At 43.6% G+C, this 23948-nt stretch overlaps 1 protein-coding gene across 3 annotated transcripts in view; it reads left to right on the top strand.

Annotated features, from left to right (window-relative positions):
* LMOD3 (leiomodin 3) overlaps positions 1–20721 on the top strand; it is a 34555-nt gene extending 13834 nt beyond the window's left edge. For 2 of the 3 annotated variants that reach the window (XM_077325134.1, XM_077325137.1), the window contains exons 2-5: positions 2632–2731; positions 7682–8006; positions 15438–16841; positions 20355–20721. In XM_077325134.1, the coding sequence (XP_077181249.1) occupies positions 7713–8006; positions 15438–16841; positions 20355–20381 (1725 nt within the window). In that variant the 5' untranslated portion in view covers positions 2632–2731; positions 7682–7712 and the 3' untranslated portion in view covers positions 20382–20721. Of the gene's footprint in view, positions 1–2631; positions 2732–6768; positions 8007–15437; positions 16842–20354 lie in introns of those variants that run through there. The other variant, XM_077325135.1, reaches the window with a different exon arrangement.
* The last annotated feature ends 3227 nt before the right edge of the window (positions 20722–23948 follow it).

Here is a 23948-nt window from a genome sequence, read left to right as displayed (position 1 = left end):
ATGGCAAGCCTAAGAGAACCTCCTGATTAAAGCCAGAGCAAAGAGCACATTACCTGAAGTAAAACTAAAGGCTGGGACTGCTCCAGAATTTATGTAGCCTTCTCATCCTTTTCTGCCTGCCTTTCTGGTGAACTCAGCTACTAGACTACATTGAGCAGGAAGCTGCTTCTCTCAGAGTTGCCACTTGCCCACCACTGAGGGGAAAACTTTGCCAGAGGGGGAAATGGGGCCAAAATAGCATTCCACAATGCTGCAGCATCACTTCTGGCTGTGCAACCAGAAGTCCCACAATGCATTGAAGTCACTTCTGGTTACACAACTGGAAGTGATGTTGTGGCTCTGCAGGATTCCATCAGAAGATGTCCCACCTCCACCAGACCAACCCTATTTCCTATGCTTCAAGCAGGGTGTGGAATGCGTAGCCAGCTGAGGCTTATGAAGTTGGCCAGTAATTGAGGCCTCTACTGCCAAGCTCAAGGTTGACTCAGCCTTCCATCCTTCCGAGGTCGGTCAAATGAGTACCCAGCTTGCTGGGGGGGTAAACGGTAATGACTGGGGAAGGCACTGGCAAACCACCCCGTATTGAGTCTGCCATGAAAACGCTAGAGGGCGTCACCCCAAGGGTCAGACATGACTCGGTGCTTGCACAGGGGATACCTTTACCTTTACTTTACTTCCAAGCTCAGGGAGTTCCCTAAGCTTTTACAATGGACTCTGTCCTGGTGGGCATTGCTATTCAACCTGAGCCAGCCATAGGCTGACTACCACATCTGTCATGAGGAATCAGGCAAACTCAATAGTACAGTCATATGCGAGCAGCTAGAACAACGGGAAGAGACCAAAAAAAAATACCTGTGGTTCTGCCCAAGCCTCATATCCCCTGAAACCATGGCCCTCTATCTAACCTTGTGCTGCTCTAGCTAGGGAATTGGATTTAAGTTGTTCATTAGAACTTGGATTTAAGTTGTCCTTTAGAACAAGTTCTAATGGCACAGGAAAGAGAATACAAACAAGGACTGCCTTGTAGGTAAAAGAAAAAAAGGGAGGGGGAGAACAAATGGCCACCATATATCCCATAGTTTTTCAAAGGAGCTCAGCGATATGGACATGGTTCTCCCTTCCTGCATTTGGCTATCACAACAGTGCTTACTGAAAGAGGGTAACAGGCTAAAGATCCCCCACTGTCAAGCTCCATGGGGATTCCAACAGGTCTTCCCATCTCTATTTCACTCTAATCATAATCTCACTACACGGTCTCATCCCTGGGAGTTTTAGAAATAGCATTTTGAGCACTTTCAAAGAAGTAGACTAAAATAATAAGCTTGGATTCTATGGTGCTTTTCTGTTGGCTCTTGAGCAGTGGAGCACATTTTTTGCCACTTCTTCCCTGCTGCTTCAGTTCCTACTGCCCCTCTTGAACACTATTACTCTCTCTACCCCCCTCTCGCGCACACACACACACACAGAGTTCCTTCAGATCCATCAGCATGAAGAAGTACAGTGCGGATGCCAAAGAAGTGGGGTGAGGCAGAGGTTGCCTTCCTCTAGCGTGACTCCACACCCATTGCTTAGGAGCCAAGTCACAGAATTTTCCATGCTGCCCTTTGCAACCCAGTTGTCATCCAAATGCAATAAGTTAAGGTTTATGGCAACCTGCCTTGAAATCCTCAGCTAGGACAGGAAAGAATATCAGGGAATTTGGTTGTCATAGTGAACGCCACTCAGCACACTGGTCTAGTACAGACTTCCAACCTCCAGGTGGATCCAAAAGTTTTCTTCAAATTACAATGGATGTCCAGATTACAGAGATTATTTCCCCTGGAGAATATGGATGCTTTTGAGCATGGACTTGATGGTATCACATCATCCCCCCAGCCAGCATTCCCTCCCTTCCTAAAACTCCACCCTGGCCAGCCATGAACCCCAAACCCGCAGGAACCCCATAGCCAGAGCTGGCAATGCTAGTTAAGAATGCTGTACATTAATTCAGATATGAAAAAAGGACTTATTTTTGCTCTCAGCCTCACTGCATTTTCAAGCGTCTGTAATGTTCAAAAATAAAACTGCTGCATATTAAATCGAGAAGGAAGGGCATCTTCGGAATACGGTCTCAGAAATAAAAGGAAGAAGAACGTTTACCAAGGATACAAACCCTAGTAGGATACTAACCTGCCTCTCAGAGTAGCTGTGAGGATAGACTGGAGGTACCATTGTACGCTGCTGAAAATTCCATGATAGAAGGTTGGAATAAAACATATACGAGATAAATCCAGTACCTTCAACAGTGCTAGTAAACAGGAATTGGGTGGCCCTGTCAAGACTAAGAAAGTTTTATTCCAGCATAATCTTTTGTGGGCTAGAACACAGTTCTTCAGATGGAATATAATTCCATCCTGTTATAACCCTGAGAGGGAGGCTGAGTTGGTTACCCAATCTAGACTGTAATAGTTTGACATTAGTTGCAAAGCAGCTAAAACAATGCAATAAAATTGACTGCATTTCCCTGGTGGATCAAGGTCCCTTTCATGCAAGTGTACCCCCTGCTATAGCTTTATATTATGCAATAATTTCAAGTGATTTTTTTTCCCTCAAAAAAGTTGGATATTGGCTAATCCCATTTCCCTCTTACAGATAAGATAAACCAGAAAGAAGAAAAAAGAACACAGTGGTCCAAGTATTTGTCCTAACAGAAAGAAGTAATTTAAAAAATACATCTTCTGCAGTTTGTGTGGTAAGGTAAACCAGGAACACAACACATTTTTTGGCGTTACAGAATCTTCTGAGTTTGATTTCATTTGAAATATTTATTGACCTTCTTTACAAATGTGTGAGTCATCACAGCCTAAAACATTGGTGAACACTGGTAAGGCCAGCAGAATATCTACATGCTATTTCAGAAGACAATGTGTCATTGAGTTATAATGATCCAATGGGCGTGTCAGGCAAGAGATTATTAGAGGTGGTTTGCCACAGCTTCCTTCTGCATAAAACCCAGTCTTCCTCAGTAGTCTCCCATCCAAGTACTAACTATGGCTAACCTTACTTAGCCCCCAAGCTGTGATAAACCCATGCCAAGCTGCTACAAGCAAGGACCCATGGGAGACTGTGGGAGCTTTAAAAGGGGTCCGCAAGAGCTCTGAAGTTGTGTAGTATTGGATGCATGTCTGGGTTGTCTTCTCAGCTCCTACTCTTCTTTCCAGCCTACATGAGGCAGAGACACCATAGTAGTAGTAAAGGTGAGGGGAGGGAGAAAAAGGAGGGCTAAGGTTGTGGGTAGTGATGTGATGCCCGGGGGCATGGCAAGCTGACCACTTCCAGGGCTCTTTGAAGTCTAAAAAATTATTTCAGGGGCTCCTCCATGGTCAAAAGTTTGAAAAAGGCTGCTCTAGGGACACTACCAGAAAGTCTAGGAGAATCAACAGGGTCATATACCTCCTCTCTGTTTCCTGAGGATCAATTGTCTGAGTCACTTGGTCATTTCTGTCCAAAGACTAGACCAGAAGTCAAATTGAAACAGGTTCAGATAATTGGTCTCATCAAAGAACTATAGGGCCATGGTCCACTTGGTACTCTTGACTAATAGAGAGATATTTACTGGGTCCAGGGATGGCTCTTTTAGGAGTAGTTCAGAACTACCTCCTTCAAGGTGGTTAGCACTAATGAAAGCAACTACTCACTGGTACAAGAGAAGATGGGCAAGTATCCATCTAGCTACGCTACACTTCCATGCAACGTGACTGTATCCTGGGTAACTAAATTCATCCAAGGAAACTGGGCTCTAATAACATTCTGAAACTGGACTGACAAGCAAGTTGTGATTGTCATTGTGAAAGTATACATTTTATACTGAAAGAGCCAATTACAGCTTAGTCATGGTAACAACTAGAAAATGATGATAGTTACAGTGGGGAACTAATAAGTAAAGCCTTTCGTATTTAAGTGATTGTTTATGAGCTTCCCTGGCTAGCCTTTCCCCTTGTGAATCTTGTTTGACTCTCTGAAGGGCACTGCTAAGTGTCATCAGACATTTAACATCTGACCTCCTCTCTGCATTCCTGCTGAAAATTCTGCAACAACAACAAACAGGAATTGCCCTAGCAACTATCTGGACCAGATTAGTTGCTTGGTTCTCCTGAAGGCAAATCTTCTTCTTCTTTTTAGTTTGTATCAATCCTTCTGAAAAGGTTTTCTGATTCAACCAGAAGATCAAAGTCTTTAGCACAGAGCAGAAAGGGGAAAAATGTATTACAAGTGTTAGAAACAACAGTAAATACAACACAGTGTTTAAACAATAATAGAGATTAATGAGAGGAAATAAGTCGAGCTACATGGTATTGGCAAATGTTTATAATTGATCTTAATAGCCTCACTCACCAAGCTTTGGGAGGACCAATCTGGGACAAAGAAACAGTGGAAGGAATGGCTAGATTCCAGTTTCGCAACTCTGCACAGGCCAACAAGATTTTCAAGGCATAAGATTTCAAAAATCAAGGGAGCTCTGAGTCTCGAAAACTTAGACCAGGCTTTCTCAACCAGGGTTTCATGAAATGCTAGGGTTTCTTGATGGCCCTGGAAGGGCTTCCTGGATGGGTGGGAGTTAATTAATTTTTTATATTTTTTTCAAATGTGCTCAACATTTATTGGGTTATATGACCATATATGGTCATGTTGACCTACCCACCCCTTCGTAAAATTGTTGGTGTCAGCCAGCTTGATGTTGGCTTCTAATCTGGTGAGCCAGGCTTGATTCCCTGATCCTCCACATGCAGCCAGCTGGATGACCTTGGGCTTGCCACAGCACTGATAGAGCTGTTCTTACCAAGCAGTGATATCAGGGCTCTCTCAGCCTCACCCACCCCACAGGGTGTCTGTTGTGGGGAGAGGAAAGGGAAGGCAATTGAAAGCCGCTTTGAGACTCCTTCTGGTAGAGAAAAGCAGCATATAAAAACCAGCTCTTCTTCTACTAGGCCTATTATCCACAGCCGCTGAAACGGCAGCATGGAGAACACAGAGGAGGAAGAAGCGAAGCAAACCGCTTACGCACGGGACAGAACGCAACAGCGGCAAAACCCAGAGTATCCGATTATGCACACGGCTACTCCGGAGCTGCTTCTGGTTGAGCCCTGGTCCCGGGAAGCTCCACTTTCTTCCGCATCTCACTAACGTGGCTTTTTCAGGGGCATATGTTGACTCTGCGCCCGGTTGCCGCCTGCAGCGTGCATAATTTGTGATTTTAGCCGCTGCCATTCCACCCCGAATGCGGACCTTCCACTCCGTGCATAATGGGCCCTACTGGAGTCAAATCTAGTTGTTCTTCTGCAAATCAACACAGCTATCCTCTGAATCTATCTTAGCAGATGGAGTGGATCTGCTACGTTCTCTGTGACCCAAATCACTTAAAAGGAGGCTGGGGGGGGGGGGGTTCCTGGTTTCACCTGAATTCATCTGATTCGTTCCAATCATGAAAGAAACAAGAACTGCATTCAAAAGATTAAGAACCAACTTTTCTGCTGTCTTTCATTATAAGGATAAATTCACAACCAGTAACTAGACAGAAAGGAAAAACACCAGTCAAGCAAGTGAAAAGCTGGCCAGTTGGCAACATATATTAAGAGGCATACTTACATGGCAGGAAACCATCATTTAAGAATCATGGAGGCATTTAAACATAAGAACCAGCTCTTTGACTTGTGCCCAGAAGCAAATAAGAACCATTATGGCTCTTTTCAAACTGATGAGATTTGCTCTGGTAGTTAGCACTCATTAGCAATCTTGTCCCAATCAAAGCTTTTGAATAGTCACCCAAGGCAAGCCTCACAGAGGGGGTACTGCAGTAATCCATTACAATCTAGTTGGGATCAGAATGTAGCCAGATCCTGACTATCCCGGAATAGCTACAGCTGGTACACCAACCAATGTAGAACAAAGCCACTAAATGCAACGGGGGGAAACCTCATTCTGTGAGCAAATATCTAATATCCCAAGGTTCACATATACCATTTTCCCTAGAGACTATAAATTCACCCAGTACATGCAACTTCTCAATCCTTTTTTGTTATCAATGTGTCATAGATCACCCTTCAGTGGGGGTACTAAGTGCCTAAGAGCCTGGCACAAACCAAAGCTCAGTTACCTGTACTGGGTGGGGCTGGCCAGCCAGAAAGATAGACAATCTTAGATGAAGACGATGAGGCAATCTTAGACGTCCAACATAATTAATAGGGTGCCAGAACATAATTCTTTTAGAATATTGTTATATTGAAATGGTAGTAGAAATTACAGGCATATTTTCAACATAGTTCAATCCTTTCAAATTCTTTCCTCTCCCAACTTCATAAACTCCACTGTTTATGAAGAAACCTCAGCCTTATATGGGATTCAAATACGCCAGTTTGGGGTGTTATTTTCCGGAAATATTATTATTTTGCTCACAGGAGAATTGTTGGTCTGAAATGCTCTCAGATTTCCCAATGGACATTGCATATTTCTGACAATGACAATGTTTTTTTCCTTAAATACCTGTATTTTAATTTTATGCTCTAGTAAAATGCTTTATGTTTTAGCCAAACAAAGCATTTTAGCCGAACGTATCTATACAGGGCTCTTTTTTGGTGATATTGTTCACTGGTACCAAATATTGGCACCTTGCAGGGAGAGGATCTCCCAAGTCCTGGGGAGGGAACTGGTGGGAACCGTGGCTTTTTAAAAACACAAAACCACTCTCTATATATTATTTAAATGTTACAATCAGTTGTCAATCTTATGTAAAAGCCTGAACCCAGAGTTTTTAAGGAAAATTTAATTAGGCCATAAGAGTTCTAGTTCCTTTGGGTTGGGTCCTTAGGGTCTCGCCCACTATTCATACCCAGTGGAAGAGGCTCTTAACACTAGTGGATGTCTCCACATGGTGAAGGAAAACAACACAGTGTGCAGAACTGTTTCATAAACTCCAGCTAATTAATCAAACAAAATTATTAACAATTTTGTCTTTCAAAACTGTTTGATTGATGGCCACTGGTTGCCTCGGTCCCTTTTGATTTATTAAGACAAAGTGCCAATGACTCAACCAAAGAGTTCCCAGAGGGCATTGCTCAAGACCAGGAACAACAGAGTGATGTTTGCCAATGCCATTTGAGATATCCCTCATAAATCAATCATTTTCCAAATGTCTGTTAAAGACTCCCTTCAGAAGCTGAAACTGATCCATGTACCGAGTCACCAGCACAAAGCATGAATGCTAATTACACAGAAGAGACATGAACGTCAAGTTCAGGTCACATGTACCTCAATAATACAAATGTTTTCTATATATAATCAGCCATCAAGATGTATATATCCTTAGGGGAATCCTCTCAAAAATTGTCACAAAGACACTACAGGGCAGCAGCTGTACTGAAATGTCAGACGGGTTTACACAGCTGACACAAGCAACTGAAAACAGAACATGGCAGCATCTCCATAAATTCTCTTTATCTAGCCAAGCACTGCTTAATATAGATTTACCATATGCTTCGGTCTCACTCACTCTTACATGAGTATCTTCTAAGATCGAGTTGGGTTATAAGTTCTGACCAAAAAAAAAGGCACATATGGCTGTTGTGGATTTCATAAAGCTGTAGAGATAACTCTATTTTTTACCAGTTCTGGTTGTTGGTGTTTTGTTTTTAAATTTTTTCTTCAGGTATTTTTTTTTAAACACACACACAAAGAAAATGTCTGAATTCAGCCAAAACTCTGATCAAGAAGAGATCTGTTCTGAGGAGTTAGACGAAGACGAAATCTTAGCAAACCTGTCCCCGGAAGAATTGAGGGAACTACAGAGTGAAATGGATGTCATGGCTCCAGACCCTCAAGTGCCAGTTGGAATGATACAGCGAGATCAGACCGAAAAAACTCCAACAGGAAATTTTGATCACCGATCTCTTGTTGACTACCTGTATTGGCAGAAGGAAGCAAAGCGAATGCATGAGGATGAAAGGGTCCCCGTCACTCTTTTACCATCTGAGGTAAGCAACTGGAAATACTGTTACATCCAGAAGTCTACATTTTTAATATTGTCCTTTTGATAGACGTTGAAATGACTTTTATGCAGTTGGTTATTTGTACATTTTAAAGGGAAATGTATTGAAGTTAAAAATTGCCATGTTGTATTTTAGAGTCCTTCAGGGATTTTTATTCTACAATTCTTGATCTGGTATTTCCAGATGAGGTTCATGGATATGAGTGGTAAACCCTCCATTTTTTTAAATGTGAATAAATCATCTTACAGTATTAAAATGCTCTTGTTACACAATCATTCAAGTGAAAATATCCAGTCTGATCACATGGTGTCTATAACAGCTAAAAACAAGATGCTGTGTAAATGTTAATTAAATTTCAAAAACAACAAATCTCTCCTGGAAAGGAATTTAGGTTGGAGCTGTGACTGAGTGGTAGAACATCTGGTCATGGAGACACTCCCAAGTTCAACCCTTGGGCTCTCCGGTTAAGGACCAGGTGGTATGTGATGTGCAAGACCTATGCCTGAGACTCTGGATGCCACTGCCAGTATGAGTATACAAGAATGATCTTGATCAAGGCTCCTATTTAGTAGAACACATTTTCATGTACGCATTCATGTGAGTTGTCTTGCAAGTTTTTAAAAAGTCTAGGCAAAGACAGTTTCAGGTGGGCCTTCTTGGGGACAGCATCACACAATAAAGAGCCACTGTGCTACCAATAGTTGGAGAAATGGGGACATGCAAAATTCCAGAAGCCTGAGGCACACTCAAATTCAAGAATCCAGGCAAGATAATTTGGGAGGATAGGGGCAACACCCTTGTTCTAATCAAACATCTTGTTTGCGTTCTTCTAAATGTGAAAGGGACCAAAAATGTGTGGGCCCTCAGAGTAAATTTCTGCCTAGGAGCCCTGCTTCGTGACCCAACCAAATGGTCTTCAATTCATGTGTTAGAACCTTCAGGTGGGTCACAGAGCATCACAAGCCTATAAAGACCTGCTGTTATGTTGATGCTTTTTTGAAGATACATGATGCAAATGCACATGAGTAGAAAGCAAGAATGCTGCTTAGACGAGCAGCGGGATGGAGAGGTGAGGTCACTCACTCTGACCCATGGCTATGGTACTTCTTCTGGTACCTGGAATATCTTTTGTCCTTGACACTCTGATGCTTACACTGCAGGCCTTGAACCATTGAAGTTATAACTCTACATCCTTTTTTTCTCTCACATGTCTCTGATGACACATGATTTCCTATCATGTGTTTGTATTACAGGTTGTCCCATGCTTTGGGCCTTGGGACTATGGGTCTGTTTATATCTTAAGGGAAAAGAGAGCTCCTATAGACACCCCTGGTTCTACCCAGCTGGCTTTTTTTTGTGCCTTATATCTTCTGACCTACTCCTATGAATTGCTGAATCAACACAATAGTTCATAGGATCAGTTATGGAGATCTATACATCAGTAAGAGAACAAAAATGTCCCTATACCAGTTTTGAGAATCAATCAAGCTGAGAGCCAGCTTGGTGTAGTGGTTAGGAGTGTGGACTTCTAATCTGGCGAGGTTTGATTCCACGCTCCCCCACCTGCAACCAGTTGGGTAACCTTGGGCTCACCACAGCACTGATAAAGCTGTTCTGACCAAGCAGTAATATCAGGGCTCTCTCAGCCTCACTTCTTTCACAGGGCGTCTGTTGTGGGGAGAGGAAAGGGGAGGCGAATGTAAGCCACTTTGGGACTCCTTTGGGTAGAGAAAAGCGGCATATAAGAACCAACTCTTTTTCTTCAGTAATATCAGGGCTCTCTCAGCCTCACCTACCCCACAGGGTATCTGTTGTGGGGAAAGGGAAGGGAAGGTGAATGTAAGCCGCTTTGAGACTCCTTCAGGTAGAAAAAAGTGGCATATAAGAACCAACTCTTCTTCTTCTTCAATACAACCCAAGCAATAGAACAGTGGGATCCATCTGTGCTGCCGTGTCATTCCTTCCCTTATGTTTGTGTAATGCAGCTGTGATACCGTTCATGGAGAAAGCCTGGAGCCACTGAGACACACTGCTAAACCCCATATTTTGAAGGGTCCTGTGGGCAATGTGTTCTCCAGCAGGCCAAGGAACAGTCAGTAGCAAAGTGGCTTGTGCTCTTCCCCACTGGCCCCAGTGAGAGAAAGTGAAGTAACCAGAAGTAGTGAGTGGCTTCTTCTCTGTGTTCCTCTCACCATTTGCTCTTTTGAAGAGAACAGGAAGCAGCCACTTAGAAAGAATAGGAAGGCCAAGAAATACTAGGGATTCTTAGTGTACTCATTGCTGGAGCAAGATCCTCAGCAGGAATCTAATGATGCCAATCACTTAATGCCAGGCCTGGAGACACTGAACTGTAAACACAGCCTCAGATGAACGACACATGATCAAATTGGGGGAAAGGCTGGCTGGAAAGTAGAGGCATTGATGGCTTAAAGGGATGCATGAGAGACAATGCCCAGAATGAGCCTGTAAGAAAGAGCCATGGAACTTTCTGGGTAACCTAGGCTGCTCACTGTCTCTCCATGTAATCAAATCACAGACATGTAGCCTGCACATGGACAGGACTCTAAAGGGATCCTCTGTGGCTATGATTGCTAGACTCCTCCCCCAGTAGAGACAGGGATCCCCTGCTGCCAGGCCCCATCACTGATCAGCTGCAGGGGGAGGTTTACCCAGAAGAAGAGTGAGGCCCAGTCAACTATGCAGCAACATGACTCTACATCATCTCCAGCTTGACCCAGAAATCATCCTGTTGGCAAGATACTCTTGATATTTGGGCAAAAACTCTATGGTAGAAGCCAAATGTATCATAGAGTTTTTGCCCACATACCAGAGTGCTGCCTGATGTTATTACATGATGATGTATTGATAGTGACCATTTCTAGGAAGTATGATAATAATCAGTGCTGCTACTGGCTATAGGTGCTGTTAAATGTTTTATTATTGTTTTAATCATTTTTAATTCATTGTGTGATGTACACCACCCTGAGCCGGTTCCCGGGGGGGACAGTATAGAAATTGCATTTATTAATAATGATGGTGAGAAGGAGGATGTCATTTCTGGTTCTTGTTGGAAATGACAGACAAACCACTACAACATTGGCTAGGTCTCCCTCCCACTCCTGGCAAGTCCCTCCAATCCCTGCCGATTGCTAGGAAGGACCTAGCAACCCTACCTAGGTCAGGTGAGGCTGAGAGAATGTGACTAGTCCATTGGCCCCCCAGCAAGCTTTATTGCAGTGGGGCTTTGAAACTGGATCTTCCTCACCTACTCTACTCACTACACGACACTGACGGTGTATTGGCAAGACTGCACAGAAGTGATAGAGTCCCTGACTGCTCAGAAGAACAAGATATGGAGAGAACCTGCCTCTCAGGAGCCAAATAGAATCATAGAGTTGGAAGGGGCCATACAGGCCATCTAGTCCAACCCCCTGCTCAGCACAGGATCAGGGTGTTGGCCTAGATGGCCTGTGTGGCCCATTCCAAATACAGAAGTAGGGAAGCCAGATTGGACTGCAAACCTCTAGGCAGTGCCTGGAGTTCTACAATTACAATGGCTCTCCAGACTACAGATGTCAGTTCCCCTTGAGGAAATGGCAGCTTCAGAGACTGAAATCTATGTTATCCCATCCCCAGTAGGTTCACGTCATTCCATTTAGTCTACCTTCCCCAGGCTCTACCCCTGAACTTCTAGGAAATTCCCAACTGTAAACTGGTAATCCTAGAAGGCAGCCATTAGCCAGTGAGTATTGAGGATGGAGTAGGAAGTCAGGTATAACTGGAAATTACTTGCTGAGTGTGTAGAGAGGTGATGGTAGAGGAATTTGCTGTAGTAAGTAATTCCAGAGGAGAGAAAGGAAGGTAACATGATGAACAGGAAAGTCATTGTAAAAAGTAAAGGGAATCAAACATACCCAAAGGGTCAGAGATGGGAGTGAGGTGGGTGATGAAGGAAGCCATTGAGTTATTCACTGCCTCTCCCTCATTAGGCAGCAAACTCACTTGGTGAAAACAAAGACGAAGAAATAGCAAGAATTAGAATAAGGGCCCATTCTGCTTACAATGGTTGATACACTTCCAATGAACTTTAGAAGTAGATTTTCCTGTTGTGCACAGGAAAATCCAGCTGCAAAAGCACATCGAAGTGCCTTACATGTGCAGACTGATCCAAGGTTACACATCTTTCCCTGTGTAGCTTCAGGCTGCTATTCTGGCAAAACTAAGCAAATGCTTAGGTATCTTGGCTACTTTGCTGCCTGGCATCTGACAGAATTGGATAATTCTTCCAAATGAGTACCATATATAGAACTATAAAATGCAATATATTGTTGTATATGTACCAGATTTCTTGTAGTTGGGGCAGTGTGTGAAAGAAGAGATCACATGGTCGGGGGAAAAGGATATCCTTATAGGGTTGTATGCTCTGGGTTGGAAAATACCTGGATATTTTGGGGATGGAGCCTGGAGAGGGTTAGATTTGTAAAAGGGAGAGAGCTCAGCAGGGTATAACCCCACAGACTCCAACCTCCCAAACCACCATTTTCTCCAGGGGATCTTATTCTGGGCACCTGGAGATCAATTCTAATAGTAGGAGATCTCCTAGTGGTAGGGTTTTGAGCACCTCCTCCCCACTCCCCAGGGCGATGCTCTGGTTTTGTAGCGAAACTAATTCCAACATAGAGGTTTTGCCCACAAATCAGAGCTTTGCCCCCATGTACTGGACATGCCTATGTCACTTTCAGACAATGTAGGCACATCACATTTATTTCCAGCTTCTTCTCTCCCTGCTCCCAGTAAGTTCACCCCCATCTATGCGGGCTGGTCTGATGGATCTGTCAGCCCTGACTAGTGACCTGGAGGTTGGCAACCCTAGCACTCCACCAGAAGATCACTGCAAATAAAGTCAGCAAAGACCCCTTGATGAGAATGGGGACAACCAGACTGGCTCCACAGAATGGATTAATGAGGATGGAGTTGGCGATGGTGGAAAGAAGGGAATTCTGGAGGTAAACAAGGATTGTGATTGGAAATGGCTTCCAGTAATTTGGAGCTACGGCATCATTATATACAGACAGATACAAAATATAGCACGGTGCTTCACAGAGATGCGATCTCTAGGAAGCCTGGCTGGTTTTCCTATTCCAAGGTAAGCTGCAGGCATGCTCCCATATTTGAGAATTCTGAGCACATGCAGGAAGCAGAAATATAAAACAATTCTTTTAAACAAATAGCTATTGGTCAAAACATTCCTCATACCCAGATCGTGTCATGTCTACCATTGTCTTGTGAGGTGTCATCATTCAGAAGAGGGGTCTGAATAAAAATGGCTTGCTGGAAGGCACCAACGAGCTTGTGGCAGAGGAAAATTTTGAACTGGGAATACCTGTTTTCACAAGCATGGTGTAGGAGTTAAGAGCAGCAGACTCTGATCTGGAAAACCAGGTCTGATTCCCTGATCTTCCACAGTTCTTTCTGAACTCTCTCAGCCCCACCTATTTCACAAAGTGCCTGTTGCGGGGAAAGGTGATTGTAAAACACTTTCAGACTCCTTATTGCAGAGAAAAGCAAGGCATATAAACCAGCTCTTCTTTTTAGCTGTACCTACTTTCACCTCATTTGGGTAAGGCTGGAAAACCTTTGAGCTGAAACGATGTCTAGAGCATTAAAGACCTTGGGACATGGTTCTGCTTGCCTCTTGCCCTGTTCCCTTACAGGTACTGTGGTCTCAGCAGCCTACTGGAAGATTAATGTAGCCAACACCATATAATGGAGGAGGGTGGACACGAGAATGGGAACCCCGGCACTATATCTACATTATGAAATTACAGGCCCTGACTCCAAGCAAGGTCACCCTGAATGGTGGCCAATTTTCTTTCAATTTCATTGAGAAGAGAGCTTTTTATGATTTAGAGGGGGAAGGCCAAAGTAGTGTAGAGTTTACTACGCTGCCATATTTCTTCAAATGTATAGTCTCCGTGTTGGGCATTCCGGACTTTCTCTCATTCGTAGGTCCATGCTCAGGCACACCATTTATGCTTTATCTCAGGGTTATACCAATCAATGTCCTTGAAGCTCATCAGATGACCATGATCCTAACTGGACTGCAGGGAGAGAAAATGTGATAAGGGTATATTGCAGCCAACTCTAAGCCCTTGGGATAAAGTGGGAAAGAAACAGAAATAAATATGCTGGTCATATTTCAAGCTGCCCTGCACTGGATCTGAAGTGATATGAGAAACACGGGGAGAGGAAGGAATAAGAAAAAGGCCTACTCTCTGCACAAGAAAAGAATACATAGATATAAATAAAGCCTGAGTGCCTCCAAATGGTTTTGGAGAGTTAAGATGATCAGGCCTCCTTAATTGTAACTGAAGCAACCTGTTTCTCTGTGTGTGGTTAAATTGGCTTTAACAGGGAGCACTGCAAAACCCAAATTCATATCAAAATGAATTCTCCTTTTAATTTCTCTTTAGGGGAAATGCTACAGTTCACTTCACTGATAATTATACCAGCCTTTCTTTGTAACAAACTGAGACCCCACTCCTAGTCGGCAAAAGGAAAGCACTCATCTGAAAGGCCAGTAAGGTTAATCAAACACAATTACCTCTTTTCCCCACTTTTTGGACTCAAGTGTTTCCTGTTGGTCACTGTAACCCCTGCCCTGTGGTACATTTTGCATTGGAGGCTTTTTTTCAGGACAAACAACAGATTGCTCAGGGAAATGGAAAGATCTATTCTGCTGACACCTTCCATTAACTGTTGTAGTGGATCCGACCCATTGGTAAAGTTCTGCTTGACCATGGAGAGCTATAGCCTGGCTCAGTATTTGATTACCAAATCAAATGAAGACTTAGCATGTACAATATGGAGGTGGTTCATACGTTCACCTATGAGAGAGACTTCCTGAACGTGTCAACAGAGAGTCCATTTACCATCTCCTGTTGCTCTTCAGCTAGTAGGCTAGGTAATTCTGCTGAGAAGAGACCAGTGGGGCAGGGAGCCATTGCAATGAGAAAACCTAGCCAAGTTCTGTATTTAACATGCAAACCAGAAGTATGGGTAGAGTTGCCTAATGTGGACTTAGTTCAGGACTAGAGAACCTGAAAATCAATGCAATAGGTTTATGCATGTCTTTCATCCTGCACTTGTCCCTTCTTTGATCATTATGATGAGCCATCAGAATATAAAACAATAACTCTTCCGTTTGTACTGCAAAGTCAGGATAGGGTGTTTACTGATGTAAATGAATAAACAAACAATTGGAAGTGAAGTTGAACTGGACAGTTTTCTAGAAGTAGCTCAATGACAGCATGTAGTCTTTGTTAACTTTGTTAAGTCTTCTTAGTAAACTTTATCTAATTCATCTGGTGAAGCTATTTTAAATTATTTCAGCTCTTAGCATTCTGTTTTCTGCAGAGATTGACTGGAGAGAGGGCTGAAGAAAATGTAGCAGATTTTGACAGCAAGAGTGGAATGGCCAATGGCACCACAGATGCAGAAAGAAATGAAGACTATGGAAATGAACAGTCCACTGAATTGGACACAGGGAAAATAAATGGAGACATGAGAGGCTATAAGGAGAATGAAGAGGAGGAGGAGGAGGAAGAGGAGGAGGAAGAAGAGGAAGATAATGAAGAAGAAGAGGAAGATGAGGATGAGGTAGAAGATGAGGAGGAAGAAGAGGAAGAAGAAAATAAAGAGAATGGAAACAATAAGGAAGACCTGGGAACAAAGAAACTATATGACGAAGATGATAGCAGAAGCACTGAATCAAAGGAAACTCCTGAAAAAGAAGAAAACAGTGAAAAGAAAGCATCAAAATTAAATATTCCTCAAAAATTAGCTCTAGATACTAGTTTCATAAAATTGAGTGCAAGGCCTTCAGGAAATCAAACTAATTTAGATGAGAGCCTGAGAAAAGTCCGCAAGAATGACCCAAACATGATGGAACTCAACTTGAACAATATTGAGAACATCCCTAAGGAAATGCTGGTAGACTTTGTCAATGCCATGAAAAAGAACAAGCACATAAAAACATTTAGTTTAGCCAACGTGGGGGCTGATGACAATGTGGCTTTTGCCTTAGCCAACATGCTGCGCGAAAATAGGAGCATCACCACTTTGAACATCGAGTCCAATTTCATCTCTGGCAAAGGGATAGTGGCCATTATGAGGTGCTTGCAGTACAACGAGAAGCTGACGGAGCTACGTTTTCACAACCAGAGAAGTATGCTGGGCCACCAAGCAGAAATGGAAATTGCAAGACTCTTGAAAGCAAACCCGACATTACTGAAGATCGGCTATCATTTTGAACTCCCCGGTCCAAGGATGGTGGTTACCAACCTACTCAGCAGAAACCTTGATAAACAGAGACAAAAAAGAATAGAGGAACAAAAGCAGCAACAGCTGAAGGAGCAGAGGGAGATCATAGCCATGCTAGAGAATGGACTTGGGTTGCCTCCTGGGATGTGGGAGATGCTTGGTGGGCCCATGCCTTCCTCAGTGGTGCCTCCAACCATGCAGCCTCCGAAGCCACCAGCCCCATCTGTTACTCGGAAGAAAGAACCCGTAAGGAAGCCAAACCCTGAACAAGAAAGGAGCGATGAGCCGCCCTCTTTCAAAATTGTGAAACTCAAGAGAACCCAGCGCAAACCCACTATAGAACAATATGTGGAGCCAGCTGAAAAAACCAATCTGAAAGACGTGATCAAGACACTTAAACCTATTCCGAGAAGGCGGCCACCTCCTCTGGTAGAAGAAACCCCTCGAGATAAGCTGCTGAGTGATATCCGTCAGAGCAACGTAGCTTATCTCAAACCGGTAAGTATCTCAAACAGGGAGACAGAAACAAGTAGGAAATACTAGGTAGCCCTGCTTAGAGTATTACTTATTTCAAAAATCAAAGAATGTGGGTGTTGCAACAATTGTTATGTTGCGGTGACACAGTGACCTGTAAATAATGTTATCTTATTTGTGCAGGTTTTGGAATACTTATTGCCTTTCTATGGAGTAGAACATGATTGTTTCCAAAGTAAGCAGATGATATTGTTAGGACGAGGAACCAGTCCAGTGTGAGCTAAACTCCAAACATTTAAGGAAAGAACACATACTTGATATGTGGAAAGGTATAATCCTTGGCAGCTCTGGTTAAAGGATCTCTAATAACAGGGCAACATCCTTGGAGACCCACTGCCAGTCTGAATAGCCGGGGGTGTTTAACCCACTAAAAAAATGACATCTTAGAGACTTCTCATCTGGATTACAAGACCTATAGAGCTGGTCTTTTTGATGTCTTTTGGAAAGACCTAGGACTGGCATTCAGCGTTGACAGCAATCCCATAGAGTTCACCTTCCAAAGAGGCAATTTGCTCAGTATAAACTATTTCTCTCACCTGGAACTCAGTTGTGATCCCAGGAGATCTCCAGCCAACACCTGGAAATTGACAAATGGGCTGCACAAGTAAAGTCCATAAATTAAGTCCTCTTTTATGAAATGATGGATTTCTGAATGTGTACATCAAAGGTGCTCTTGTTTCTTTGTTTTATCACTATCAATCTTATAACTACTGACGTGGCAAGATTTTTCAGGATAAAAAGAACCAATCTATCTTTCCCGCATTTTAATCCTCTTGATTCTATGAGCAAAAGTGACAAGGAAGATCAACATGGCCCCTCCCTGGAGTACCTGCCCTGAGCCGCCGGGCCGAAGGGGGTCCATCAAGTTTTTAGGGGGTGGGGGATTCGGTTCTATGGATTTATGGCTTTTATTGTTGTAAATCACCACAAGCCGCCTGGCCCGAGAGCAGCAGTGAATAAATGGGGGAGGGGTGTTAAACAAACACATTATCCCAGCATGTTAGGGCCACAAAATGCACACATACTACATTTACACCAAAGTTATCAACTTCACAATTTCATTTTTATCTTCTGTCTTCGTCCCTCCTCTCGAGGAGCATTTTTAAAATCCTTCTGACCCTCAGTAGGGAATCTCAAATGTCAGCCATTGAGAGTACTGCAAGCTACCAAGTGCATTTTCCAGCAAATCCCTCCTCTCGATTACACAGCTGGGCAGCTGCCTCCCATACAAGCTGGTCCATATTAGATCTCTGTCCTTAGGATGTTAGACATTCCTTAGATACTTTCACTCAGATCAAGCGCAATGTGTTGCACCTGTTAATCACTGAGGTCACCCATAGCGTTATGAGTCATTAAGTCTTCCTTAGGGGAGCATAAATAATATTCCAAGGCTGAAAATCAAGAAATACACACCATCAATAACTAGCAGTTAGCGTTTCACAACTTTTCATTTTGATCTTGAGGTATAAGGTGCCATCAAATCACAGCTTACTTATGGCGATGACCTTACTTATGGCGATTAAGTGGTTTGCCATTGCCTGTCTCCATGTCATGACCCTGGAATTTTTTGGTGGTCTCACATCCAAATACGCCCTAGGGCTCATCCTGCTTACCTTCCAAAATATCACAAGATTGGGCCAGCCTAGGAAATCCAGGTCAGAACTGATAATGTATATAGCCTTATGGGGTTTTTTTTCTTTTATATATTTTAGGCTATTGGCTGAACTGTGGCTTCCAAGCAGTATATCTCCTAGAACATTTAATAAGGAGGCCTTTCATCCACAGAATGCCACATGCCACTTTGTCCCTTTCTGAGCATTTCTGCATAGAGCTTTTAACATGGTGCTAGCTGGATGTCCAGTTCCCATAAATGACACTAGTTTCTAATCCATCTGCATAACTGGCACAGATACTGCTGGGGCCACAAACACAAAACAAAAGTTTTCTTGGTGACACAAGATGCTGTATCCTTAAGTCAGGCATTCTCAACCAGGGTTTCGTAGACCATACCTCTATGTGAGAAGTCACATTTTTAAATGCTACCATCTGGACAGGCTGGGATCTGCTGAAGAGTTTCTACAGATTGATTAATTTCTGCCAATGGAAGACAACTTTATCATCTCCTCCTCCTCCTAATGCAGCATGAAATATCATCCATCCACCCCAAATGCTGCTCCAGGACAGCCTGTATTCCATATAAACCAAAAAAAAAAAATAGCACAATAGAAAATGGAATATCTAGAATCTCTCTCCCTATTCTTCTAATTCAGGCAGTGTTATAAGCTGCCTTCAGGCAAGAGAAAATACAAGTTTTGATATTTAAAATAAATAAATATTGAATGGAGATTTTTTTAAACAACCATCCTGGGAGAACATTCACAAAGACATTCTCCATCTACAACCCTGAGCAGTGCAGTCTGTTCTATTACCTCAGCATGTGATGACCTGATTCTGCTTCACGTGTGGACAAGGCAGAGCTTTCTGCGAAGAAAAGTTGAAGGATGGGAGGCAAGAGGACAGCTCCCCAGAGTGCTATTTTGTTGGAGAAGAGGGAGATAGATAAGCAGAATACAAAGAATGGGTCTCTTTGGCCTTGGTGGACAGGCAGTAGAATGACAGAAGAGATGGCAGATGAGACAGAGTATGGAAAGCGATGTATACGTATGTATGTGTCATCTAGTCACAAATGACTTATGGTGACCCCAGAAAGGGGCTTTCAAGGCGAGAAGGTAATATATCACTGATTGCTTCAGCATAGTCTTCCTTGATGGTCCCCCATCCAAGTATTGACCTTGCTTAGCTTCCCAGATACAAAGAGACTGAGCCACACTAGATTACCTTCCCTCCGAGTGATGTATATTGAGCCCACAAAGTTTTCAGTTCTACAGCTTTGCTCATTGCACAGTAGGTCTGTAAGGCAAAACATTTCTGCCCACAGAAAACACCTCCCGTGCCTCTTTTCTTCCTCCCACTGTAACCCAAAATGGCCCCCGAAATGCAGTGCTTCAAGTAGCATTAGGGGCTGCTGTGGAAGGGGAGGTCAAGAAAGTTACAGGCAGAAATCCTTTCTCCCTAAAAACACTCTGCTGGAACCAAGCCTTCAAATATCTTACACCAGGGAACAGGGGAGAAAATCTCATTTCCCCAACAACAAAAGAGTGGTCCATTGCTGGAAAAAGGCAATTTCCTTTCAACAAAGTGATATCCAGGGGAGTTTTACCTCCCTCTCCATCACGTCATAACACACCACACCACACACAGACAATACCTGCATGTCATTTGTGCTTTACATTTTGCATCTGGAAAAATGTACAAACATTTAATCATCTGAAAACATTCTTCCCCCAGCTTAGGCATTTACTAGACTGCTTTGCTCTAACAATATAGAGGTGGGTGTCTCAGCAAAGACCCACACACACACACACACACCCCTTCTTTTCCCAATTAACACTTCCCGTGTTGTTCCTTCCTACACAGGTGCCTGTTCCCAAAGAGCTGGAGTAAAACACCCTGTTCAGTTGAAGAAGACAACTGGAGGATACACAGACTATGCAAGAGTTGCTTCAGATCATTTCAGGGGCAGTTTCCCTCAGGTGGTAGACTCAAAGGTGTGGGAACAACACGTGAAGCATGCATCCTGTTGAAGTGGTGATCGAAAGAGGTAGACTGCAAGTATACCCGGCAAACAGTTTGAATCCATTCTGGAAGCATGGGCCACCTCCCAGTCTCCCTCCGTTCACTCAGTTTTGCTTCCAGGGAGAGAGAGGGGAGAGTGGTATTTGTACCCATTAATAATCACGTTTCGACTTTTATAGCTTCCTTCAGTAAACATTGTTGGAACTCTAACCTTGGCCTGTTATATTTGACAGAAATGTGGTACCCCTGTGTGAGTGTGCGGTTGTACTCTCTCTCACACACTTACTCATTCACTCACTCACTCACACAGAGAGATGAAAGCTGGCTTTATGCACCCTGCTTTTTACTACCCAGAGGAGTTTCAAAGCAACTTACAAGGGCCAGGAGCAGTTTAAGGATTTGTGAGGCTCACAGCACCAGAGCCAGTTTAAGGATTCACAGAGCCAAAGCAGAGTACAATTGCGGCGGGAGCAGCCGGACCGGGAGCAGAGAGGGGCCCCCCACAGTAGGAATGGTTGCTCCTTTTTCTGCCAGCTTCACAAAATATGCTGGATAACCCATAATTACTCTCCTTTGTATTAGGAGAGCAATGGAAAGTAATAGAAATGAGACTTTACTTAACCGAGAAGATTAGCTCACCCGGCTGCAGTGCGGACATGGCAATAAAAATCTAAACCTCATTGACCCTTGAGGTCAGGCGAGGCTGAGAGAGTTCTGAAAGAACTGTGACTGACCCAAGATCACCCGGCAGGCTTCAAGGGGAGGAATGGAGAAATCAAATTAGAGTCTGCTGCTCTTGACTGCTAGGTTTTCCATATTAGAGTCTGCCTCTCTTAACTCTGTCTTAAAGTGGTGCTCAGTTGATGATTCAAGTAGCCTACCTGATCACTATATATAGAATCATAGAATCATAGAGTTGGAAGGGGCCATACGGGCCATCTAGTCCAACCCCCTGCTCAGCGCAGGATCAGCCCAAAGCATCCTAAAGCATCCAAGAAAAGTGTGTATCCAACCTTTGCTTGAAGACTGCCAGTGTCTTCTAACTGCCAGTGTCTATCTAATTTGGAGAATGAAAATCATAGTAACTAAACAAGTCATTCTAAATCTCAGTTTCTAGTTAGAAACACACAATCTCTTGAGAAAATAATCTTTCCTGGAAGGGTAAAAGATGGGATACACTGAAGGGATTCATGGAATTGTTCTCTCTCTCTACCCTCCCTAGCATTGCCCTACAAAAAGCTGATCTTGGGCATCAGGGAAGTCTCAGGAAAATGAGGTACAGGAACTACAACAAGAACAGGAGGTCAGCAGAAATCCCTTCCCCCATGTATGAATCCTCATCCACAGCAGAACAGCTTTTACAGGAATTGAGACAAAGAACAGTTGCTATGGGTATACTGTGAAAAATAGATCCAGGAACTCAGTGGAAAGCTCTGTGATGACATTCGTCAAGACAGCTGCTTATATAGGGCAATTTCTCCTTTGCAATGTTTCAGGCCCAGGGTCTTCAACCCCATACTCATCTTTAACCCTCAGGCGGTATCATGGGACTGAATAAGCTGCAAGTATGATACAAGATGAGTCAGAATCATGACCTTATCTGTGGGCATGCCAGCAAATGTGCATGAAGCATTGCAGACCTGACAGGCAGGGTTCAGCAAAGAAGGCAAGGGAGAGCTAGGGGGATATGGGAACTTGTCTTTCTGAATCCTTTCCACCACTGACTGGCTTTGTCTCAATATCCTGCTGCTCTTTTCTTTGTGTGTGCAAGCAGAGACGAGAGCCACAGCCCACTTGTTCTCTACACATGGGTACCAACAAAGTATCTGTCCCTAACCCACCCTGATTTATACACTGAGGACCAGTGCTCAAGGCATTTAGATAAGCTTATTATTGGCTTCCCTCACTCTCACAGTGGTAGAAAATTCAGTGGGTGGGGAAATGATGCTGCAGAGACAGAAAAATCACTTCTGGTCATCATGGCCTTGACGCTCTAGGAATTTCCCCAAACTCTATAGTCTCAACCATACAAGTTGGGATAAGTCCTAGAGTGGTGGAGAGGCAGTGACATTGCCACACCACACTCTGCCTTTAAAGCAACAAGGAATAAATGTGCACCTCAGTTTCTGACATGATGCTCCTATGCCAAGCCAGGTAACTAAAGAGATGGCATAATTAGTAGGCAGGTATACAGTCGCTGTGTTTTGTGCTTTTTGGCAATTTTGTTTGGCTTTTTGAGAATTCCAGCTTTAGATTCGTGCCAAGAGATTGCATAGTTACAGTTGTTACAATGTGCAGAACCAAAGCAGGGGGCTCCTTTTTCAAGAGCTGCAGATGAATAAATGATGAACTTCAACAGGTGTGAGGAACACCAAGTTAGATTTGCCTACAGTTGTATCCCAGACAGCTGAACTGGCCCTGGGAACAGAACATACACTCCATCCCAAAGGTGCTGTCCTGCTGATAAAGACTGGCTTCTCTGAGGGTAACAAAAGTTTGGCACATTTCACTTCTGGTGCTTTGCTAATACCCAACACAGAACATCCCAGGCTCCTTGGGGAGGAATTAATGGGATTGACTTTGCTCCTGGCAGGCCCTCGCTGTCCTTGCTCTCCCTCTGAACTTTTCTTCATTCCCCCCAGGCAAGGCCAGTCTCTGTAGCTGCATCTCAGAAACCGAGCTCTCTGGGTTCAGAGTTCAGACGTCCCCTTGGGAAGGTTAACTGATGGTAGGAATTCGTTCATGCCGAACTCTTTCCTGGATTAATACATAGGTCCCAGGCAGAAGCCCTCCGGGGAAAGGCAGAGTGAAAATCTAAAAATAAACATGTAGCATTTCACATCACCTCTAGCCATATTTTTTAAACCTGGAAATTTCTGCATGCCAAGTAGTGCCACGGCCCTTCCCCAATGGTTTAATCCAGGTGTTTGGGTCCTTGTTCATTCATTCTGAGTTGCCACTTGTGGAAGAATGAAGGCGTGTCACTAATCCCCCTTGCACCAGCATTTTCTTCTTCTTTTTTGGAGCACCCAAGTCATAAGGCCTCATAAGGTTATCAAGGCAAAGAGGTATTCAGAGGTAGCTTGCCTTTGCCCACCTTCCTGATGGGTCTTCCATGCAAGTAATAACCAGGGATGCTGCTGCTTAGCTTCCAGAATCTGAAGAGATTGGGCTAGCCGGGGGAGTCCCAGTCAGTTTCTACATGTGGTTCTGGTGAAATCCTTAATTGGCTCAGCCAATTTGATTTTTTTAAAAATCTTTCAATGTTGTATGAGATGAAGACCAGACTACACTGTGTAAGAAAAAGTCTCTTGTCCAACTTGGAAGTGAATACACATGAAGCTGCCAGAGTCAGGCTTTTGATTTATGAAGGTCAGTTCTGTCTATTTAGACTGCCAGTGGTCCTCCAGGTCTCAGGCTGAAGTCCTTCATCTA

The sequence above is a fragment of the Paroedura picta genome, chromosome 3 (genome assembly GCF_049243985.1).
Source record: "Paroedura picta isolate Pp20150507F chromosome 3, Ppicta_v3.0, whole genome shotgun sequence".
Classification (NCBI taxonomy): Eukaryota; Metazoa; Chordata; class Lepidosauria; order Squamata; family Gekkonidae; genus Paroedura; species Paroedura picta.
This window is presented reverse-complemented; position numbering and strand designations above follow the sequence as displayed.